Source organism: Mobula birostris, chromosome 2 (assembly GCF_030028105.1).
Source record: "Mobula birostris isolate sMobBir1 chromosome 2, sMobBir1.hap1, whole genome shotgun sequence".
NCBI classification, from domain to species: Eukaryota; Metazoa; Chordata; class Chondrichthyes; order Myliobatiformes; family Myliobatidae; genus Mobula; species Mobula birostris.
In genome coordinates, this window is record NC_092371.1 from 13,163,819 (window position 1) to 13,183,920 (window position 20,102).

The 20,102-nt window shown below is 44.2% G+C and overlaps 1 protein-coding gene across 2 annotated transcripts in view; it reads left to right on the forward strand.

Annotated features, from left to right (window-relative positions):
• Positions 1 to 1,736: 1,736 nt before the first annotated feature.
• rfx5 (regulatory factor X, 5) overlaps positions 1,737 to 20,102 on the forward strand; it is a 36,385-nt gene continuing 18,019 nt past the window's right edge. Inside the window, exons 1-4 of one of the 2 annotated variants that reach the window (XM_072283474.1) lie at positions 1,737 to 1,805; positions 11,522 to 11,652; positions 17,457 to 17,490; positions 19,130 to 19,212. In XM_072283474.1, the coding sequence (XP_072139575.1) occupies positions 11,534 to 11,652; positions 17,457 to 17,490; positions 19,130 to 19,212 (236 nt within the window). In that variant the 5' untranslated portion in view covers positions 1,737 to 1,805; positions 11,522 to 11,533. Of the gene's footprint in view, positions 1,806 to 11,521; positions 11,653 to 17,456; positions 17,491 to 19,129; positions 19,213 to 20,102 lie in introns of those variants that run through there. The other variant, XM_072283482.1, reaches the window with a different exon arrangement.

Consider the following 20,102-nt stretch of genomic DNA (forward strand, 5'->3'; position numbering starts at 1 on the left):
GAAACGGACACTGAGGGGAAACCCACATACACATGGGGAAATGTACAAACTCCTTGTAGACAGTCCAGTTTGCTTCATAATTTGCAGCTGGCAAATTCACAAGTGTGAGGGACTAATTACATGTAATTAACCACAGAAATATGATGGCCTGGTTGGATTTCATCTATGGTGTATTCTATAATTTTCAGTGTTATATTTAATATTTCAAAAAGTTGGTGAGCCTGGAGCTGGAGTCTCTCAAGTCTGTGAGACCTGACCTGGGACTGGAGGTTGGAGACCCGATTTCTGTGAGTCCTGGGCCACGGACTGTTGGCCAGAATGCGGCCTGTCCTGTGGTTGGTTGCCTGTCTGTGTACGTGAGAGGGCAGGGGGAGGGTGTTTGTGCTGTTGTTGCTTGTGTTGTTCTGCAGAACATTGTGGTCATGCTATGTTACCGCTGGAATGCACAGCAACACTTATGGGCTACATGCTTAGATTGTGTTGGTAGTTAATGCAAACCACACATTTCACTATATAGCTCAATGTATATGTGATAAAAAAATCTGAATCTCACATCTAAGGTCACTCAAAATTTGAGAATGGTCCTGAGAATCAATTATATCCTTGCCTTTTTTTAATATTAAGGCATCCGTTAGTCTTGCGAGACCATGGATCTGTGTCTTCACTGTCCAGGGCGCAGGCCTGGGCAAGGTTGTATGGAAGACCAGCAGTTGCCCATGCTGCAAGTCTCCCCTCTCCACGACACTGATGCTGTCCAAGGGAAGGGCATTAGGACCCATACAGCTTGGCGCCAGTGTCGCCGCAGAGCAATGTGTGATTAAGCGCCTTGCTCAAGGACACAACACGTCCCCTCAGCTGGGGCTCGAACTCACAACCTTCAGGTTGCTAGTCCAATGCCTTAACCACTTGGCCACGTGCCCACACTTGCCTTTTTTTAAAAAGGTTAAAATTGAAAAATAACAGTGTGGAATTTTGTACTCCAGGTTTTTTGCCAACCCATATCAAATATTTTACATATCTAGGCTAGCATTAAGCCACTGCCTGTCACACGCTCTATTACTCGAATGATTGACGTTAGACCTGTCCTATAGGAATAAGACTTTGTGGTCTAGTCCATCCCCGTAAGCCAATCAACTACGGGCACGGAATTATGAAGTTAAATGTGAAGTTAGTAACTTCCACTGCCCAATACTTAAACAAAAACATGTTTTTAAACATTTCCATTAGAAGCGCCTAAGTAATCTCAAATAAATACGAATAATATAAGAAAACAGCGTTTAACAAAATCTGATTCACAGCACAAACATTATTGACATTTTGCGCGCCTTGGGTTGCGCTGTGTTAATTTAGTGCGCTCTCAACCTTGTGTATTTGAGGGCTTGGTTGATTGACATCAGTCCTGTCCAATGAGAGATCTGATTCGGTAGGGGTGGAAGCCAACCATCCAATAAAAATGTGCGAGCGATGTGAAGGTTGGATCTTCTTGTTGACTAAGTTCGGTTGATCTGCATCTGTTGTCTCGTCTTTTAAAGCACGTGACTTGTCGTTAACCGTAATTTCCGAACAAGTGTTTAAAAAAAACACCGATGGAGAATACAAAGGAACCGAATCTTCTACAAATAAAATCGACTGTTTTTTTCAAATGTGAAACCGCTGATCCGGGCTTGGTGTTTATACCGCGCGTTAATTGACAAGGTGGCGGTCCAATGGAAGGGTGGATGTGGCGCATCCGGTGGCAGATTGTCCAATTATCTTGGGTGTCGGGGGCGGGGCATGACTTCTGAGCCGAGGTCGAGTTGTTTAAGGTATAATTTATATTTAATTTCCGCGAGGCTGTTGGGCGATGAGGGGAATTTTATGCGTTTCTTCTTCATGTCACGTTTGTGGTGGTTTGTGTATGAATTTGGGACACGCCTATCGCAGAGAAGAGAAGGAATGGGCGTGAGGGGAGGAATGGTGTGGTGGTGTAAACGAGACGGTGGGAGGTGTGGTAGGCCGGCCGGGAGAGAGGGAGGGAAAGAAAGAAAGATTGGTGACATTGGCTTCAATAATGTCAACATTCTTGCCATCTCCCTCCAATCTATCCCAATTACCAGGGCTCCAGCCCTGATTTTAACTAATAAGCACAGCCAATGAACCAAATTCAATCTTGGGGAGGGTGTCTGCAGGCATGCTGCACCAGATTTTCATGCCCTTTTTTCTCGAGATGGGGCATTGCAGAATTATTGAGGCGTGGCCGTCTATAGTGCAAGTCAGGTGGTAATGGAAGACACAAGAGACTGCAAATGTTATAATCTGGAGCAACAAGTGGAGGAACTCAGTGGATTGTAGCCATACAGGATGGAAATGGGCCCTCAGACCCAACTGGTCCATGCTGACCAAGATTTATATCCAAGGGAGATACACTGGCCAATATCTCTCTGAACCTTTCTTATCCACGTGTGCCCTTTAAATGTTAATGTACCTGCCTCAGCTTTGACAGCAAAGTCCAGCTGCTGGCCATTACCTGCAGTTTAGCTACTAAGCCCAGTGGAACCATTTCTACTTACAGGAGAAGGGGCAAAGGTGGGTTGCTGGCACCTTAAAACCAGTTGCTTCAGGCTGTTAGGACATGCTAGCTGTGGTCAGCAGCTCATCTAGCAGAAGGAAAACTCTGATCTCAAACCTCTGCTGCCTTACAGCTACATCCACTCGTGGAGAAGGCTTCAGGAATAAACCCTAAGGGAAAAATCCAGGGGTGGAGGCCCTAAGGCAGTTCTACGTGGAGTTCAACGCTGACTAGCAACTCCTGCGACGTAGCTGGTGCCAAATTGTACCGGTCTCTGCCTTTCCTTTGGATTCATCAGCTGCATGGAGAGGGAGGGGAAGCCAGTTGCAATTTCAACAGCTTGCTCTCCATATCGTTCTGCCCTGGCTTGCGTATCTAGACAACTAGAACGCAACGTCCATGGTCAACTCTGACCGACAAAGGCCCCCCCCCACCTGCCTCAAAATACCATCTGGCAGCTCATTGCACACACTGACCACCCTCTCTGTGAAGAAGTTGCCCCTCAGGTTCTTATTAAATTTCCCCCTCACTGTAAACCTCTGCCCTCTAGTCTTGATTTCCACAAATTTGGGAAAGGATCCTCATCACCTCTATAAATGTCTCATTTTCATAAACTGAAATGAATAAAGTCCCAGTCTGCTCAAACTCTTCGTAACACAGTCCCAGAAATATCTCGGAAATAACTGGGAAAATGTGTAGCTCAGGTGGGTGATGGTTGGGTTGAGTTGTTCTCTGATCTTGGCAAACATTTCATCACCATACTCGGAGATGTCATCGGGCCACTGTTTATTTGTGGTGTATGCTCCGAGTGCATGGCCTTTGTATACTTGCCAATCAGCTGATTGGTTGTTATTACATTGAGGGGTGGGTCTCATTGCTGATTGGCTGCATGGCGAACTCTGTGCATTGTGGTCTGGAATTTTGCCCACATGGGCTTACAAATGGGATCGAAGTCTACATGTCAGTTTACAGAATTCTTTAAGGAAAGCCAAGCTTTCAGGAATCCCCTTGCATGCCGCACGTTTGCTTGCATCATGACTTTCACTGGTGCCCAGTCAAATTTGTGCCCCTCTTTATCTTGCAAGAGAATTTCTAGAAGCATGGTTTTCCGCATCCGGTCAGCAACGAGACCCCTTCCCTACGTCACAATTGTTTCCGTAATGACAGCCAGTCAGCTGATTGATAAGCATCCGGGAGGGACACCCCAAATGAGCAGGGCACTGATGATGTCTCCTCATATGGCGTTGAAACATTTGCAAATGGATTGTCAAGTTCAGAACAACTCAATCCAACCATCCTCGTAAATCTAAAAATTTTTGGATTGAAACCTTGCATCAGTCTGAGGTAAAGAGTGTTTAAAAAGAGCTCAGACCTTGCACAGAGCAGTCGTCTTTGATGTGCTTCGGAGGCATTGACTTCCTGATTTGGGATTTTTACCATGAAACGTTGAAAGTTCCTTTCCTCCTACAGATGCTGCTCGACCTGCTGAGTTCTGCAGGTAGATTGTTAGCACTGGGAGAGCAGGACATTGTGAATTTCTTTTCTGCATTTCAGTAGCCACCTCTCGGTGAGGGCAGATACTAGTGGCCTTTGGTGTGTCAATGCACCCTTTGTCAGTCTGAGGTGAAGGTCTTATTTATTTAGAGATACAGCACGGAACAGGGCCCTCCGGGCCTTCGAGCCACACCACCCAGCAACCCCGATTTAACCCTAGCCTAATCATGGGACAATTTACAATGACCAATTGACCTACCAGCTGGCATATCTTTGGACTGTGGGAGGAAGCGGAGCATTCGGAGGAAAACCGCGTCACAAGCAAAGGACAGAAGATGCTGGAATTGAATCCCCAACTCTGACGCCCTGGGCTGTATTAGTCATTCTAACCACTACACCACTGTACCATATTGCATGTTGAAGACCTCAAACCTTGTACAAAGCTTGTGCTCAGCTTGGTCCAACCTGACACTCCTCACAGTACTGAGGGAGCTGTGTACTGTCATTGGAAATGATTTTTTGAATGGCTCTGGGTGGATGTGAAAGATGTGAGGCACGATTTCACGATGTCGCTCTGCCTCTCTACCAGAGGACTTTAGGTTCAGACCAAGGGAATAGTTGTCAAACACAGTTGACTTAAGATTACATTCTGTTTATTAGCAAGCTTGCGTCTCAGTTGATATTATAGAGCCCTGCTCATAGACCCTGGAAATCTGTAATCAAGTAAGCCCCGAGCACAGCATCCCCCAGGATGCTGCCTGGTTTAGAGAGTATGCATTATGATCAGAGATTAAGGGAGCTAGGGCTTTACTCTTTGGAGAGAAGGAGGATGAGAGGAGACATGATGGAGGTGTACAAGATAATAAGAGGAAAAGATAGAGTGGACAGCCAGCGCCTCTTCCCCAGGGCGCCACTGCTCAATACAAGAGGACATGGCTTTAAGGTAAGGGGTGGGAAGTTCAAGGGGGATATTAGAGGAAGGTTTTTTTACTCATAGAGAGTGGTTGGTGCGTGGAATGCACTGCCTGAGTCAGTGGTGGAGGCAGATACACTAGTGAAGTTTAAGAGACTACTAGACAGGTATATGGAGGAATTTAAGGTGGGGGCTTATGTGGGAGGCAGGGTTTGAGGGTCGGCACGACATTGTGGGCCGAAGGGCCTGTACTGTGCTGTACTATTCTATGTTCTATGTTCACTGTCCGGAGCTGCTTGTTAAACATTCGTTATCACATTGCACTCTGATCGTTGTCAGGCATCCTTGATTAGTGGTTACACAAAGCAGCTTTCTCATGCAACAAGCACTCCTGTGTTCCTTACATCTAACCCTCAGTTAATTTGCAACATTATTTGCATAGTCAAGCTGTAACTGTCAGTCAGAATTTAGCCCTTTTAATTCTGTATATAATTCTTCATAGACACACAGACTGCATATGCTGGAACCTGGAGCAACAAAGTCAACGGACAACCCAGTCCAAGAGTGTGCTGGGGGTGGCCCACAAGTGTCGTCTTGCTTGTAGCACCGCCATAGCGTGCCCATAATTCCCTAACCCTAACCTTTCTGTCTCCGGAACGTGGGAGGAAACCAGAGCACCTGGAGAAAACCCACGTGCTCACGGAAAGAACGTGCAAGCCCCTTGTAGATACCAGCGGGAATTGAACCCGATTGCAGATGCTGTGAAGTGTTACACGAGTGTGCCGTTCACACACAGTGAGCAGTCAGGTCACATGTTGAGATTCCAACTCAGATGAAGGGTCTGGACCAAAAATGTTGATTGTCCATTTCCCTCCACAGATGCTTCCTGACTGGCTGAGTTCCTCCCGCATCCTTCTTGTATTTCTTGCCCTGTATCCTGTTAATATTTATCCTCCATTTGGTATTATACTTACTGCCCGTTATGCCACAGGCATTTAGGGCAGCAGTGAAAGTCCTCCATCTCTGTCTGTCCTTGGCAGCCATGCAAGTCCCAGATGGAGACTCAGGAATACCATCACACACAGATGTAAAAGGATTCTTCATTGCAGTTTCCGTAACAGTTTTCTTTGACTAGTTAGGGTTGTTAGCCCTAGCTGAACCCCCAAACTTGGAGGGACGGTGGACCACTTTTAGTCTGCCCTCTACCCTTTGACCTGTCTGCCATGGGTGACTCTACCAAGAGCTAAAGCGGGAAGCCCTGACTCCAGCCAACATAGCTCTCTGGGTCACTGAGCCTCCAAACCCCAACAATGTTGTACCTCTCTTGTTGGTTGACATTATGGAATACTTCTTATTTCTGGGGTTCCGTGAGCTCTAGTTGAAGATATTTTTGTTCTTGGTGTTGCCTTGAGTGGTCTTCCGTTTTGAATGATGATGGGCCATTCATCCCCACAAACTGACAGGGATGAATTTGAGAATCATTCTTGAGTTGATTCTTCTTTCCACCTGTAATGGAGTTTGGAGCAGAACTCTTGTTTTAGGATCCTAGGATGGCTTGGTAGTGTAGCAGCCAAGCCTGATTTATACTTCTGCGTTAACGTGACACCGTAAGTACTGCGTCGCTGCAAACCCTACACAAAGCCGACGCTGATCCTTACGCCAGAGCCTGCGTTGCTGCGACACGCACCTCTCCTAAAATGTAACCGCGCGTCGCGGCAACGCAGACTGCAACAGCTGTGATTGGTCCGCTTGGTAGCATCGCATTTCCTCCTGCGCTGCAATAGCTTCCCATTGGGCGACTGAAGGTCAGGGAAGGAACTCTGGCTGCAATGCTTTCCATAAAGCTTTACAGACCTCCGAAATTACGGAGGACACATTTCGATTTTATGAAAAAAGACGCTCGCTTCTTTTTTACCCCGAGAAAGACTACCATGACCATGAAGCCTTGCGTGGGCAGGTGTGTGCGCATGCGTGACGTGCGTGAATTGCAGAGCGACACAGACACACCAACACACAAGTATAAATGCTCACAACGCGTGTAAGTTACTTGCGTAGGTTATGGCGTCGATTAACGCAGAAGTATAAGTCAGGCTTTAGTGTAATGGAGATTCAGTTTGTGCCGCTGTCTATAAGAAATTTGCACATTGCCAGTAGTGGTGACTCCCTCCTATCTTAGGGCACCAGAGTAGGGTGTATCACTTTTACAGTGGCAACGAACACCGATTGGGGTTCAAATCCAGCCATTGCCTGTAAGGAGCTTGTATGTTCTCCCCCATAACTGCTTGGGATTCCACTGGGTGCTCCTGTTTCCTCCCATATTCCAAAGATGGACGGGCTACGGTTACTAAGTTGAGGGCTTGCTATGTTGGCACTGGAAGCATGGCAACACTTGCAGGCTGCCCCCAGCACATCCTTGTACTGTCTTTGGTTGTTGACACAAACAATGCATTTCACTATGTTTCGATGTACATAAGACGGTTAGAGTTAATTTTTTATTAAGTCTTTAGGGCATGCAAACATTGTGTCTTCACTGCAGGTGGTGTAATTAGATCTTTAATCAGATGTTGGCTTAAGAGAGAAAGCGATGTGTGTTTACTTACCCCTTCAGTCAATTTGGAAAATTTTGCACAGACAGTGGTGGCTGTATCTTGCCGTTTCTTTCAGTTGCCTGTTCTATAAGCAAAGAGTAGTACAACTACCGGTAAACCATGAACTCTGTGCCAATTGTGAGTTCTGCATTCTAAAACACCCTTTTTCTCAATTGACTACCATGGCTTACTGAGGGCATTGGTAACTTTCATCAATGGTACTCCCTTGTTTGAGGGTGTTCATGATTTAGGAAGAAAAGTTGGTTTGGCAGGGTCTATAGCCTTGGACCTCTGTCGGTGGGCTGTGTTGTCCACCTGGAGCAGTTTGATAGAGGGCCTTTGAATTGCGGATGCTAAGTATAAAAGCCTGTTTCCTTGTCTGTTTTTTCAAGTGAATTGATGGTCACTTGGAGCTTGGCTTCCAAGAGGGTGCACATCCAAGCTTCATCAGATTACTGCAGTTCTGAGGCTTCATGGACATTAGTCTTGTGGAGATTATGTAGAGTGAAGGATTTCCTATTTGTCTTTCCAGTTAGCTGCACTCCAGTGGAAGTATTATGATAAGAAAAGTTCAAAATTACGTTTTTGGGATGATGTGGGCTTACTTAACACCAGTTTGCATTGAAATTGAATCTTGTGGTTAAAATCACGGATTGTCTGTCTTACTTATTTACTTACTTCAGTCCATCACCCCTACTGGGGCATAGGCTGCTGACAGCAACTCACCAGATTCCTCTACCCTGAACCAGTCTCTCAAGTTGCCCCCCATATGTAGCCCATCAAAGATCCAGGGATGAGGTCTTAATTGGTGTTTCTGTAGCTCTGGGTTTTTAACAGGATGGAGTTACAAGCTGCATGCCTAACCCTCCTCTTTTCACTGCCAGGCTTGGGACCATCCCTCACTGAGTTTTATAGCATATTTAGGATGGAGGTAAGTTTTTGAGGATTCCTGAAATTCCAAAGGATTCTTCATGGTTCCTCGTGATTGATAGACAGTTAGATCAAGAAGACCATAATATCACTAAAGTAAAACACACAAAATGCCAGGGAAACTCAGCAGGTCAGGCAGCATCTATGGAAAGGAATAAAGAGTCGACATTTTAGGTCAGGACCATACAGTATCGAGCATTGAGGACGTCTTCAAAAGGTGATTCGTCATCAAGGGCCCCCACCACCTAGGGCATGCCCATTTCTCATTGCTACCATCACGTAGGAGGTACAGGAGCCTGAAGACACACTCTCATCAACTTAGGAGCAGCTTTTTCTCCTTCCATCAGATATCTGAATGAACAATGAACCTATGTACACTCCCCCACTTTTTTTCTTCTTGTTTTGCTCTATTTTGCACTACTTTTTAACTTATTTGTATTCTTAATGTAATTTATAGCTTATTCACTGTACTGCCACAAAACAACAAACTTCATTTTATACAGTATTGCTGTGATATTAAAACTGAATCTGATTCATCAGGTCTCTAATATCACTAGAGTTGTCATGTGGTGAATATTATATTCACTCTGCATGATGTGATTTGGGCAGCTGCCCTTGAGCCACTGACTGGTGTCCCGATGGCTGATGGCAGAGTGAGCCATCAACAGTTACAGCAATTGGATTTCTCTCCTTCCTTGAAGGTGGTGACAAATATGGCAAGTTCCTATCTTGTCAGATAAGAGAGGTACTCCCAGCGTTTTTGTTGGCATGCTGCCCTTTCAACTCAGTGCCAGATTGGATCATTAAGTTTGCTGTGGGAAGAATCAAGTCACAATTGAAGAGCCCTTTAAGTTCTCCTTCCAGTGGGTCTGAAAAAGGAAGGAAATGCACAATGCAAATGCAAGGCCTTTGGTTCTTTTGTCTGTCATGGTGTTAAACAAAAACAGATACGTTACTGTCCCTAATTGGCCAACATATTGGTCACACAGACTCACTACCCTAGCTATGTCTCCTTCCTGGGAACCTCTCTCTCCACTGCCATCTTGTTGCACATGGCTTCCAGCTCATTTTTGAGGCTCCCTAGTTTGGACCCGCTGAGAAACCCAGTTCTTCTCATTTCACCTGCATTTATTGCCTTTTAGCTGTACTTTCCCTCTGCTTCCCCCCCCCCACCTTATTATTGGGTGCCACGTTGGTGTAGTTGTTAGCACAACGCTATTACAGTCGGGGTGTCAGAGTTTGGAGTTCAATCCCGGCATCCTCTGTACATCCTCACTGTAGGTTTTCTCTCACAGTCCAAAGATGTACTGAGTAGGTGAATTAGTCACTGTAAATTGTCCCCAAATAGTTTAGGGTTAAATTGGGGTTACTGGGGTGGCAGCTCAAAGGGCCGGAAAGCCCGAGTCAGCACTGCATTGCTAAATAAGTAAATTTACTCTGGCTTCTTCCCTCTCCCTTTCTATGTAGATGACAAGCGTCCTGATAAAAGGTTTTGGCCCAAAAAATTGACTCTTTATTACTTTCCATAGATGCTGTCTGACCTCCTGACTTCCTCCAGTATTTTGTGTGTTGATCAGGTTTTGCAGCATCTGCAGAACCTCTTGTGCATGTGGTAACCAATCACGTGTGTTTAATTGGGAATTGATATGAGCTGAGCATGGAGTAGGTCTAATTGACCTCAGTACTTTCATATTATATACCTTCCCTGCCCAAACCTACCAGCGTCCAGCTGAGAGCACTCTGGCCTCTGAGAATGAAGACTGACAGTGCTGTATTCACTGCAGAAATTTGGTCAGAAAAATCCAGGCTGAGAATTCGGAGGGGTGCTGAATGACCACAGGTACCATCTCTTGGGTGAGTTATCAGGGAGAGACCCATCTCAGGTGGACCTAAATGATCCCATGAGGATAAGTTGAGCAGCTCCAGTATCAATCTCTCAAGCAACGTTGTTCAAATGATTGATACATATCCAACTCTTTGGCTCGGGGAATTGGAGTTCGGGGTTCAGTTCTGACACCGTTCAGTAAAGAGTCTCTGCGCACACACCTCCTGTGGAATGCATGGGTTTTTCCTGGTGCTCTGCTTTTCTCCCACAGGCCAAAGATGTATCAAGTAGGTTAATTGGTCATTGTAAATTGTCCCGTGATTAGATTAGGCTTAATCAGGGTTGTCTGTCTATATCTTGTTTTACGGCAGTTGGCATCCAGCTTAATGGTGCATTACCGCCACCCTCCGCTCCGGAATGTGCACTAGACATATATTCTAAATCCCTTCATCCAATCGTGCACGCGCGCGCGTGCGCGCGCACACACACACACACAAACCTACACTTTACCCTCCCACCTTTGACCATCCTAGTACCCTATTCCTGTTTATCCGTCATATCCTATAAAAAAAAACCCCTGTACCCCTTCCCCTGTACCCCTTAAAAACGCTAAAAATACCCGGACTTGTGCTCTCTCACCCATGCCCAGCAACCCTTTTAATGTGAATTCCTGCACCCCCAACTCCCTTAATTTAATTCTCATCATCTCTCTCTGTATCCCATACTTCCTTAATCAGAGTTGTCGGTGTTGCTGGGGCAGAGTTGCTCGAAAGGCTGGAAGGGCCCTACTCTGCACTGTATCGCTAAATAAATAATAAAAACGATGTTCCTCCACTGAAAGTAAAAACCTCTGAGATGATCACCAGGGTTTCCCTCGGCCCTATTTATGACATTCATCAGGAGTGTTGTAGACAAATGGCTCAAAGCATTGTTGAGGATCCCTATGCTGCGCACTACATGCACTTCGAATGATAGTTTATTAACTTATTTATGGCATTATCTTGTTTTGTGTGCTGTGTACGATACATGTTTTGTGGGTATACCATTATCCAGAGGAATGTTAATTCGTTTAGTTGTATATACTGTATATAGTCAGATGACAATAAACGTGAACTTGGTGTGCTAATGAGCAAAACTTTATGGGTCTTCACTGAGCCTCACTAACACCTGAGGTGGGTAGGATTATTTGTCTCACTGGGAAAAAGTTATGTCATTTCTCCTAGAGATTGGATTCCATGGAGGAAGAAGAGGCCCACCTGAAATCACCGAACCGAGGGAGTCTAACACCCCACGATTCAGAGGCAGTGGATACCGAGCCAAGTACTCTGCTCCACAAGTTAAAGGGTGGTATCAGGTGAGAAGCAGTCTGAATACTATTCCGCATGGGGCTCCCATTCTTATCCATAATTGCAGAAGAGTAATCAACTTTTTGCTTCTCTATGGGGTGCTTTGGTTCTCCAATGCCATAGAAGAGTGGGAGAGACTATTAGAAATGTATGAGGGGTGATTGATAAGTTCGTGGCCTAAGGTAGAAGAAGTCAATTTTAGAAAACCTAGCACATTTATTTTTCAATATAGTCCCCTCCTACATTTACACACTTAGTCCAGCGGTCATGGAACATACGGATCCCTTTGTAGAAGTGGTCTACAGCGGGGGGTGATTGATAAGTTCGTGGCCTAAGGTAGAAGGAGATGAGTTATACAGCTCTCGTTACATGCAGGTGAAGTTCAACTCTTTGAGTGAAAATGCAGAAAGTTTGAAGGCTCTCCTCCTCTCCTCCTACTTTAGGCCATGAACTTATCAATCACCCCGGCTGTGGACCACTTTCTGCAGGTCCAAGACGCTGACTTCTACAACAAAGGGATCCGTATGCTCCACGACCGCTGGACTAAGTGTGTAAATGTAGAAAAAATAAATGTGCAGGTTTTCTAAAATTGACTCCTTCTACCGTAGGCCATGAACTTATCAATCACCCCTCGTAGTATTCCATAAGAATTGGATCGTGGCTGTGCTGTTTAAAAAGCAATAATAGCAAGTATTTGTTTGATAAAGTAGGGCTTCTACTTATAATTTCATGTTCGCAGGTTTTATCAAGTTCAGTTTATTGTCATTTGATCTATATTGCCAAACGAGACAACGTTTCTCTGAACCAAGGTGTACAACACATAGCACGTAAAGTAATATCACAAAGAAATTAACAAATAATAAGGTGCATATTCAACACAAGTTACAAAGTGAACAATATAACGCTACTGGCACTTCATACGAGATGAGACCTGGGTGGTGGCAGGAAGTTCAATTGTTTCACGGCGAGTGGGAAGAAACTGTTTCCCATCCTAACAGTCTTTGTCCTAATGCTACGGGACCTCCTGCCTGATGGTGGGGGGTGCAGTCAAAGAATGGATGGGAAGGATCATCGGCAATGCTAATATCCTATGTACACAGTGCTCCTGATAATTAGCTCTCGTGGGTACAGTAACAATGCTATTCTAACTGTCATTATAATAGTAGTAAGGTGTGTCTACTTATGTCAGGGATGGCGACCCTTTTTGGGATAATATTTTAAAAACTTTAAAAATTACCTTGTGCCAGGGTAATTTTGAGCAGAGATTACCAATGATTAATGAATTTGATAATAATTACAGATGTTTTTTTTAAGGAAAAAGGATGAGTCCTGTTGTCTTTTATATGTGTTCATTGTTTTACTATTAATAAAAGTATACCAGAGACAGATTGAAACAAATGAGGCATTTTAGGAAAAACATTCAAAAATCATTATTACTTTTTCATAACACAGTTGAAAAATAACATAATCTCTTAAAAATAAACATCAGCGATTCTGCAGGTGCTGGATATCAGAACAGTGTGCACACCTGTAGAATCATTTGTAAATGGGATTGTTACTGTATCTCATATATAAAATAAGAAATATGTACGTGAAATAATAAGATTTGGTGCAAACTGGACCAGGTCAATTTACCATCAATCTATAGTCATGCCACTCAGGGACTTGGGCAGTTTTTTTTCTCTGTGAATGTATGTTTTTCTGAAATTATAATTATGTATGCTGTTTGTTGCTATGTGCTGTGTGCTGTTGGTAATGTGTTTTGCACCTTGGCCTTGGAGGAACACTGTTTCGTTTGGCTTTATTCATATATGGTTGAATGATAATGAAACTTGAAACTGGAAATTTATAAAAGCTGAAGGAAAGAAAAACAAACATACTTTACTCTCAGTGAGACTTTTGTTGCTGTGTGAACAATGGCAAATATTTTGTATCTGGTTTCTACTGGGTTGATTTGAGAGCCTTGCTCATAGCACAAATTTCTTCAGTAAGTTCTACTCATAGAATTAGACTTGGCCAAGTTCATGACTAAATGGGGGCGCTCTACTCCATACAGTACTTACCATTATCACTGAATAACGGTCCACTCACAAATGACAGAAGAAAAAAAACGTAAGCAGAACAAAGCCAATACCAACTGGCCCAGCTGTTTACTATCCAAATACTGATGTTTACACCAGGTCTGTTTGGATTTCAAAATGTGTCATCCAATATGACAGGCTCTTCCAACCGTCTATCTGGCACCAAGCTAGCGTGTGAAATCATCTCACTGCTCTCGGGTTGTAAAAGAATATCTTTGCTTCTTCTTTTGGAAGTAAAGATAATTATGATGTATCTTTTCATTATAGGTGGGGTTTAGGAATCGTAGAGGCGCCAAGTACTAACAAAATTTTTATGCTTTCCATCTTGAACGTGTGTGCCATTGGTGCACCACTCCTGGCCTGTGTTGTTTATGCTGGGTTCAGCATACCCTAACCAATTGGCTATACCTCAGCAAATACAGTCCATTGCAGAATAAGTACTCAAATCAAGGAGGCACACATTCTTTCAAAGGTGACTCCTGCTGCTGATGTCTGCAGGTTGGATTGACTATTGCCCCGAATTCCAGCTGGTAAATATCTGGTCTGGCCCATATGTCAACTCTTACCCACGTGGGGGTGGTTTCCTTTGATTTCCAATTCCCAAAGGCAAGGCAGTCTTACATAGAGACCTAAGGGACAACAGATGTTGGAATCTTGAGCAACCCACAAAACACTGGGAGACCACACACAAAATGCTGGAGGAACTCAGCAAGTCAGAGAGCTCCTGGGAGTGTGCATCTCGCACAACTTGTCATGGTGCCAGAGCATATGTGATACAATCAGGAAACCTCTACTTTCAATGCACGTCTTTACTTGCATCATTCTACGATGCACAGTGGAGAGCATCTTAACATGCTGCATCACTGTATGGGATGGAAACCGCACTACAACAGGTAGTCAAGACTACCCAACGTATCACCAGCACCAGGCTACCTGCTATCAAGGACATATTTTCAGGAAGGTGCTGGTAAATGGTCAGTTACATCCACCCTGCTCACAGACTGTTTGTCCTACGCCCATCAGGGAGGAGATTACATAGCATCCACACCAGGACCAGCAGACTCCAAGAAAACAGTTGCTCCCTCCCCACCCCCCCCGCCCCCAGCAGTAAGACTGATCAACACCTCCACCCACTGACCCACCCCTCCACATCTGCACAACCTCTACTTTATCATTTCCTGTCAGTTGCCTCAGATACAGACACTCCTGTATCTAGGGTTACTATGGATATAGAATTGTTCTATGTATATAAGGTATCTCATGTATTTATATTCATTGCATTTTTCTGTTATTGTGTTCTTTATTGTGTCTTCACTAAGGAGGACATAAATAATCTTCCAGAAACAGTAGGGGACAGAGGGTCCAGTGAGATGGAGGAACTGAGCGAAATACTTGTTAGTAGGGAAGTGGTGTTAGGTAAATTGAAGGGATTGAAGGCAGATAAATCCCCAGGGCCAGATGGTCTGCATCCTAGAGTGCTTAAGGAAGTAGCCCAAGAAATAGTGGATGCATTATTGATAATTTTTCAAAACTCGTTGGATTCTGGACTAGTTCCTGAGGATTGGAGGGTGGCTAATGTAACCCCACTTTTTAAAAAAGGAGGGAGAGAGAAACCGGGGAATTATAGACCTGTTAGCCTAACGTCGGTGATGGGGAAACTGCTGGAGTCAGTTATCAAAGATGTGATAACAGCACATTTGGAAAGCGGTGAAATGATCAGACAAAGTCAGCATGGATTTGTGAAGGGAAAATCATGTCTGACGAATCTCATTGAATTTTTTGAGGATGTAACTAGTAGAGTGGATAGGGGAGAACCAGTGGATGTGGTATATTTGGATTTTCAAAAGGCTTTTGACAAGGTCCCACACAGGAGATTAGTGTGCAAACTTAAAGCACACGGTATTGGGGGTAAGGTATTGATGTGGATGGAGAATTGGTTAGCAGACAGGAAGCAAAGAGTGGGGATAAACGGGACCTTTTCAGAATGGCAGGCGGTGACTAGTGGGGTACCGCAAGGCTCAGTGCTGGGACCCCAGTTGTTTACAATATATATTAATGACTTGGATGAGGGAATTAAATGCAGCATCTCCAAGTTTGCGGATGACACGAAGCTGGGTGGCAGTGTTAGCTGTGAGGAGGATGCTAAGAGGATGCAGGGTGACTTGGATAGGTTGGGTGAGTGAGCAAATTCATGGCAGATGCAATTTAATGTGGATAAATGTGAAGTTATCCACTTTGGTAGCAAAAATAGGAAAACAGATTATTATCTGAATGGTGGCCGATTAGGAAAAGGGGAGGTGCAATGAGACCTGGGTGTCATTATACACCAGTCATTGAAAGTGGGCATGCAGGTACAGCAGGCGGTGAAAAAGGCGAATGGTATGCTGGCATTTATAGCGAGAGGATTTGAGTACAGGAGCAGGGAGGTACTACTGCAGTTGTACAAGGCCTTGGTGAGACCACACCTGGAGTATTGTGTGCAGTTTTGGTCCCCTAATCTGAGGAAAGACATCCTTGCCATAGAGGGAGTACAAAGAAGGTTCACCAGATTGATTCCTGGGATGGCAGGACTTTCATATGAAGAAAGACTGGATGAACTGGGCTTGTACTCGTTGGAATTTAGAAGATTGAGGGGGGATCTGATTGAAATGTATAAAATCCTAAAGGGATTGGACAGGCTAGATGCAGGAAGATTGTTCCCGATGTTGGGGAAGTCCAGAACAAGGGATCACAGTTTGAGGATAAAGGGGAAGCCTTTTAGGACCGAGATTAGGAAAAACTTCTTCACTCAGAGAGTGGTGAATCTGTGGAATTCTCTGCCACAGGAAGCAGTTGAGGCCAGTACATTGGCTATATTTAAGAGGGAGTTAGATATGGCCCTTGTGGCTACGGGGATCAGGGGGTATGGAGGGAAGGCTGGGGCGGGGTTCTGAGTTGGATGATCAGCCATGATCATAATAAATGGTGATGCAGGCTCGAAGGGCCGAATGGCCTACTCCTGCACCTATTCTATGTTTCTATGTTTATGTTATTGTGGTTTTTTTCTGTGCTGCGTTGCATCTGCAGTAACAATTATTGTGTTCTCCTTTACACTTGTGTACTGGAAATGACATTAAACAATCTTGGATCTTTGGAAAGGAATAAACAGATGACTTTTCAAGCTGAGACTTTATCAGGACTGGAAAGAAAGGGGGAAGAAGCCAGAATAAGAAAGTGGAGGAAGGGGAAAAAGTGAAAGCTTGGTGGTGATGGGTGAAGTAAGGTGAGGGAGAAGGCAGGTGGATGGGGGAGGGGGTGAGGTTAGCCTCAGTGGGTCCAAACTGAGAAGCCTGAAAACAGAGTAAGATGGCGATGGAACACTGGAGGAACTTGGCAGCATTGATGAAGGGCCTGACCTACTGAGTTTTGGGTCAAGACCCTTCATCTGGGCCAATGAGTCTTGACCTGAAACATTTCCCACCATGAATGGCTGCCCAGTCAGCTGAGTTCCTCCGATGTTTTGTGTCAGCCTCATTACATGCTTACACATCTGGAAGAGTGCCTGAGGAATTGGTCTTGTGTACAGGAGATGTTGGAGCAGAACGGGGAAGTTGTATGGAGTCTGCATTTATGGCTCCTAATATCAGGAGCTCATGGTGTTGTGATCAGCTATGATCTACTGAACTTCAGTGCTTCATCTGCATTGCAAGATCCAAGATACAATTTAACAGCATTCTTTTTGTTCCTTGCAGCAAAAATGTTCAGTTGAAGGTCGACAATGTTCTGGTAAGCACTTGTTCAGTCTCCTACCCTCTGATGTCTTCTCTTTCCACCCCAGCATACAGGCGAACAGTTTGAAAAGGGTATGAAATATATGAAAATAAGGTTTCTTCATTCAACTCAAATCTCATCTCCAGAATTTGGCCAAGGGGCTCTCAATCAATAAATAATCCATCAATACCTCAATAGCAATGGTTGTGGGGCAATGACAAAGGAGGCTTTATTTCTTAAAACTGAATGGATTCCCTTTTTCTGCCTGAAACATTTATGAAACCTTTATTGGGGAACCTGCATTTTTATGATCATAAGACATAGGAGTAAAATTAGGCCATTCAGCCCATCGAGCCTGCTCCACCATTCTGATTTTTTAAATATCCCTCTCAACCTGCCTTCTACCCATAACCTTTGACACCTTTAACAATCCAGAATCTATCTAATATACTCAATGACCATGTCTGGCTAAAGAAATTCCTCCTTATCTGGTTTTTAAATAGATGTCCCTCTATTCTGAAGCTGTGCCCTCTGGTCCTAGACTCCCCCATTATAGGAACATCCCCTCCACATCCACTCTTATCTGGGCATTTCATTATATAAAATAAAATCCTCCTGCCCACCCACCCCCCTAAAATCTTCTAAGCTCCAGCAAGTACAGGCCCAGAGCCATCAAATGCTTCTACTTTAACCCTTTCATTCCCAGGATCATTCTCCTAAATTTCCTTGTAGTGTCTTTCATATTCCTGTGATGGCTCCAGTGAAGTACTGTTGAAAGTAACTGCTGCTGTAACATTGAATTTGCATATAGTAGGCTTCCACAAAGAACATGGTAACAACTGGATCGTTTGCCTTTTAAAGTTGGGTGAGGGGCAAGTTTTGCCCACTGGACAATGGGGTCAAGATGGCCTGCATTTCCTTTAGTGCAACGGAACTCTTATGATCACCTGAGAAGATAGATACTGACCTTGTTTTATATCTTGTCTGAAACACACTGAAATATTCCACCGGTAATGCCGTTAGGAATTTCTATTTAGATTGATTGTTTGAATTCAACATTCAAAGTAGATTTGTTATCAAAATACATATTTGTCACTATATAGAACCCTGAGATTAATTTTCTTGCAGGCATTCCCAGTTAATACAAGAATCACAATAGAATCAGTGAAAGGCCGCACCCAACAGGATGGACAAACAAACAAATGACAACAAACTGTGCAAGTGGAAAAAGCAGGGAAAAGAAACGCATAATAAACAACTAAATAAGCAAACAAGCAATAAATATCAAGACCATGAGGTGAAGAGTCCTTGAAAGTGAGTGTGTAGGTTGTAGGAACAGTTTAGTGATGGGGTGAGTGAAATTATCCCCTCTGGTTCAAGAGCCTGATGGTTGAGGAGTAATAGCTGTTCTTGAGTCTGCGTGGTACGCAACATGCTGATATTCTGCAACAATATTGCAGAGGGATACATTAATGATGGATAAATAAGCAATAAATGTGGAGAACATGAGTGGTAAGTGTGCAAGATACGTAGCCATATTTGAACCCTGTCAATGCTTTGAGCATCGTTTCAGTTGCTTCTCCCACCATAACAATCTCATCACTCTTCAAACATTCGATTAGGGTTTTGATTTACTTTCTCACTTTGTTTGCAGCAAGAAGTCAAAGGGTTTTCGGATTCAGAGAAGCTTTACCTCTATCTGCAGCTCCCTTCAGGCCCCAGCCATGGAGACAAAAGGTACAGGGTGGGCAGGTTCTTAAAATGGTGCCAGCTCAAGTATCCAGTGCCCAGTTATAAAGGCTATTGCTAGAGAATGCGCTGGACTCAACTGAAGTTGTTTGGTCCTTCATACACAGGTCTTGTACATGCTGATCATTTAAATTTAGAACGGAGGACATGAAACTTTACAGCACAGTACAGGCCCTTCAGCCCACAATGTTGTAATGACCTTTTAAACTACTCCAATATCAGTCTAACCCTATCCTCCCATGTAACTCTCTTTTCTTTCCTCCATGTTCCGCTGGTTGTGTCTCTCTGCCCACGGTAACACAGTGGTTAAAGCGACATGATCACAGCTTTGGGGGGTGGGGGTCAGAATTCAATTGCTTCTTTAAGAAGTGTGTACACCCTTCCCGTGTGAGCATGGGTTTCCTCCAGTTATTTCTGTTTCCGTCAATAGTCCAAAGACATACTGGTTAGTAGATTAATTGGTCATTGAATATTGTCCTGTCTTTAGGCTAGTGTTAAATAGATGGATTGTTGGGCAGTGCAGCTCAAAAGGCCAGAAGGGCCTGTTTCACGGTGTATCTCAATAAATAAATTTTTCTTTCATCTCCGTTAATTGAGCTCCAACTGTTGTGCACGAAGTGGTTGAAATTTGATAAGTTTGGCACCTTTTATTTTCCTTTTATAATTTATCTCTATTAATTACATAGTTCCAGTAAGATCTATAAAGTGTAATCATTTAATGGCATATGGTGTATTGTCTGTTGTTTGGCGGGGTGAGGTACATCACACAGCATCCACACAAACCTGATTACCCAGTTTGGTGGGGCCGAAGGCTGCTCCCCCTAGACAAAAGCGAGTTGAGCGAGCCTGAGGCTTCCCAGGAGGCTACACATCCATGC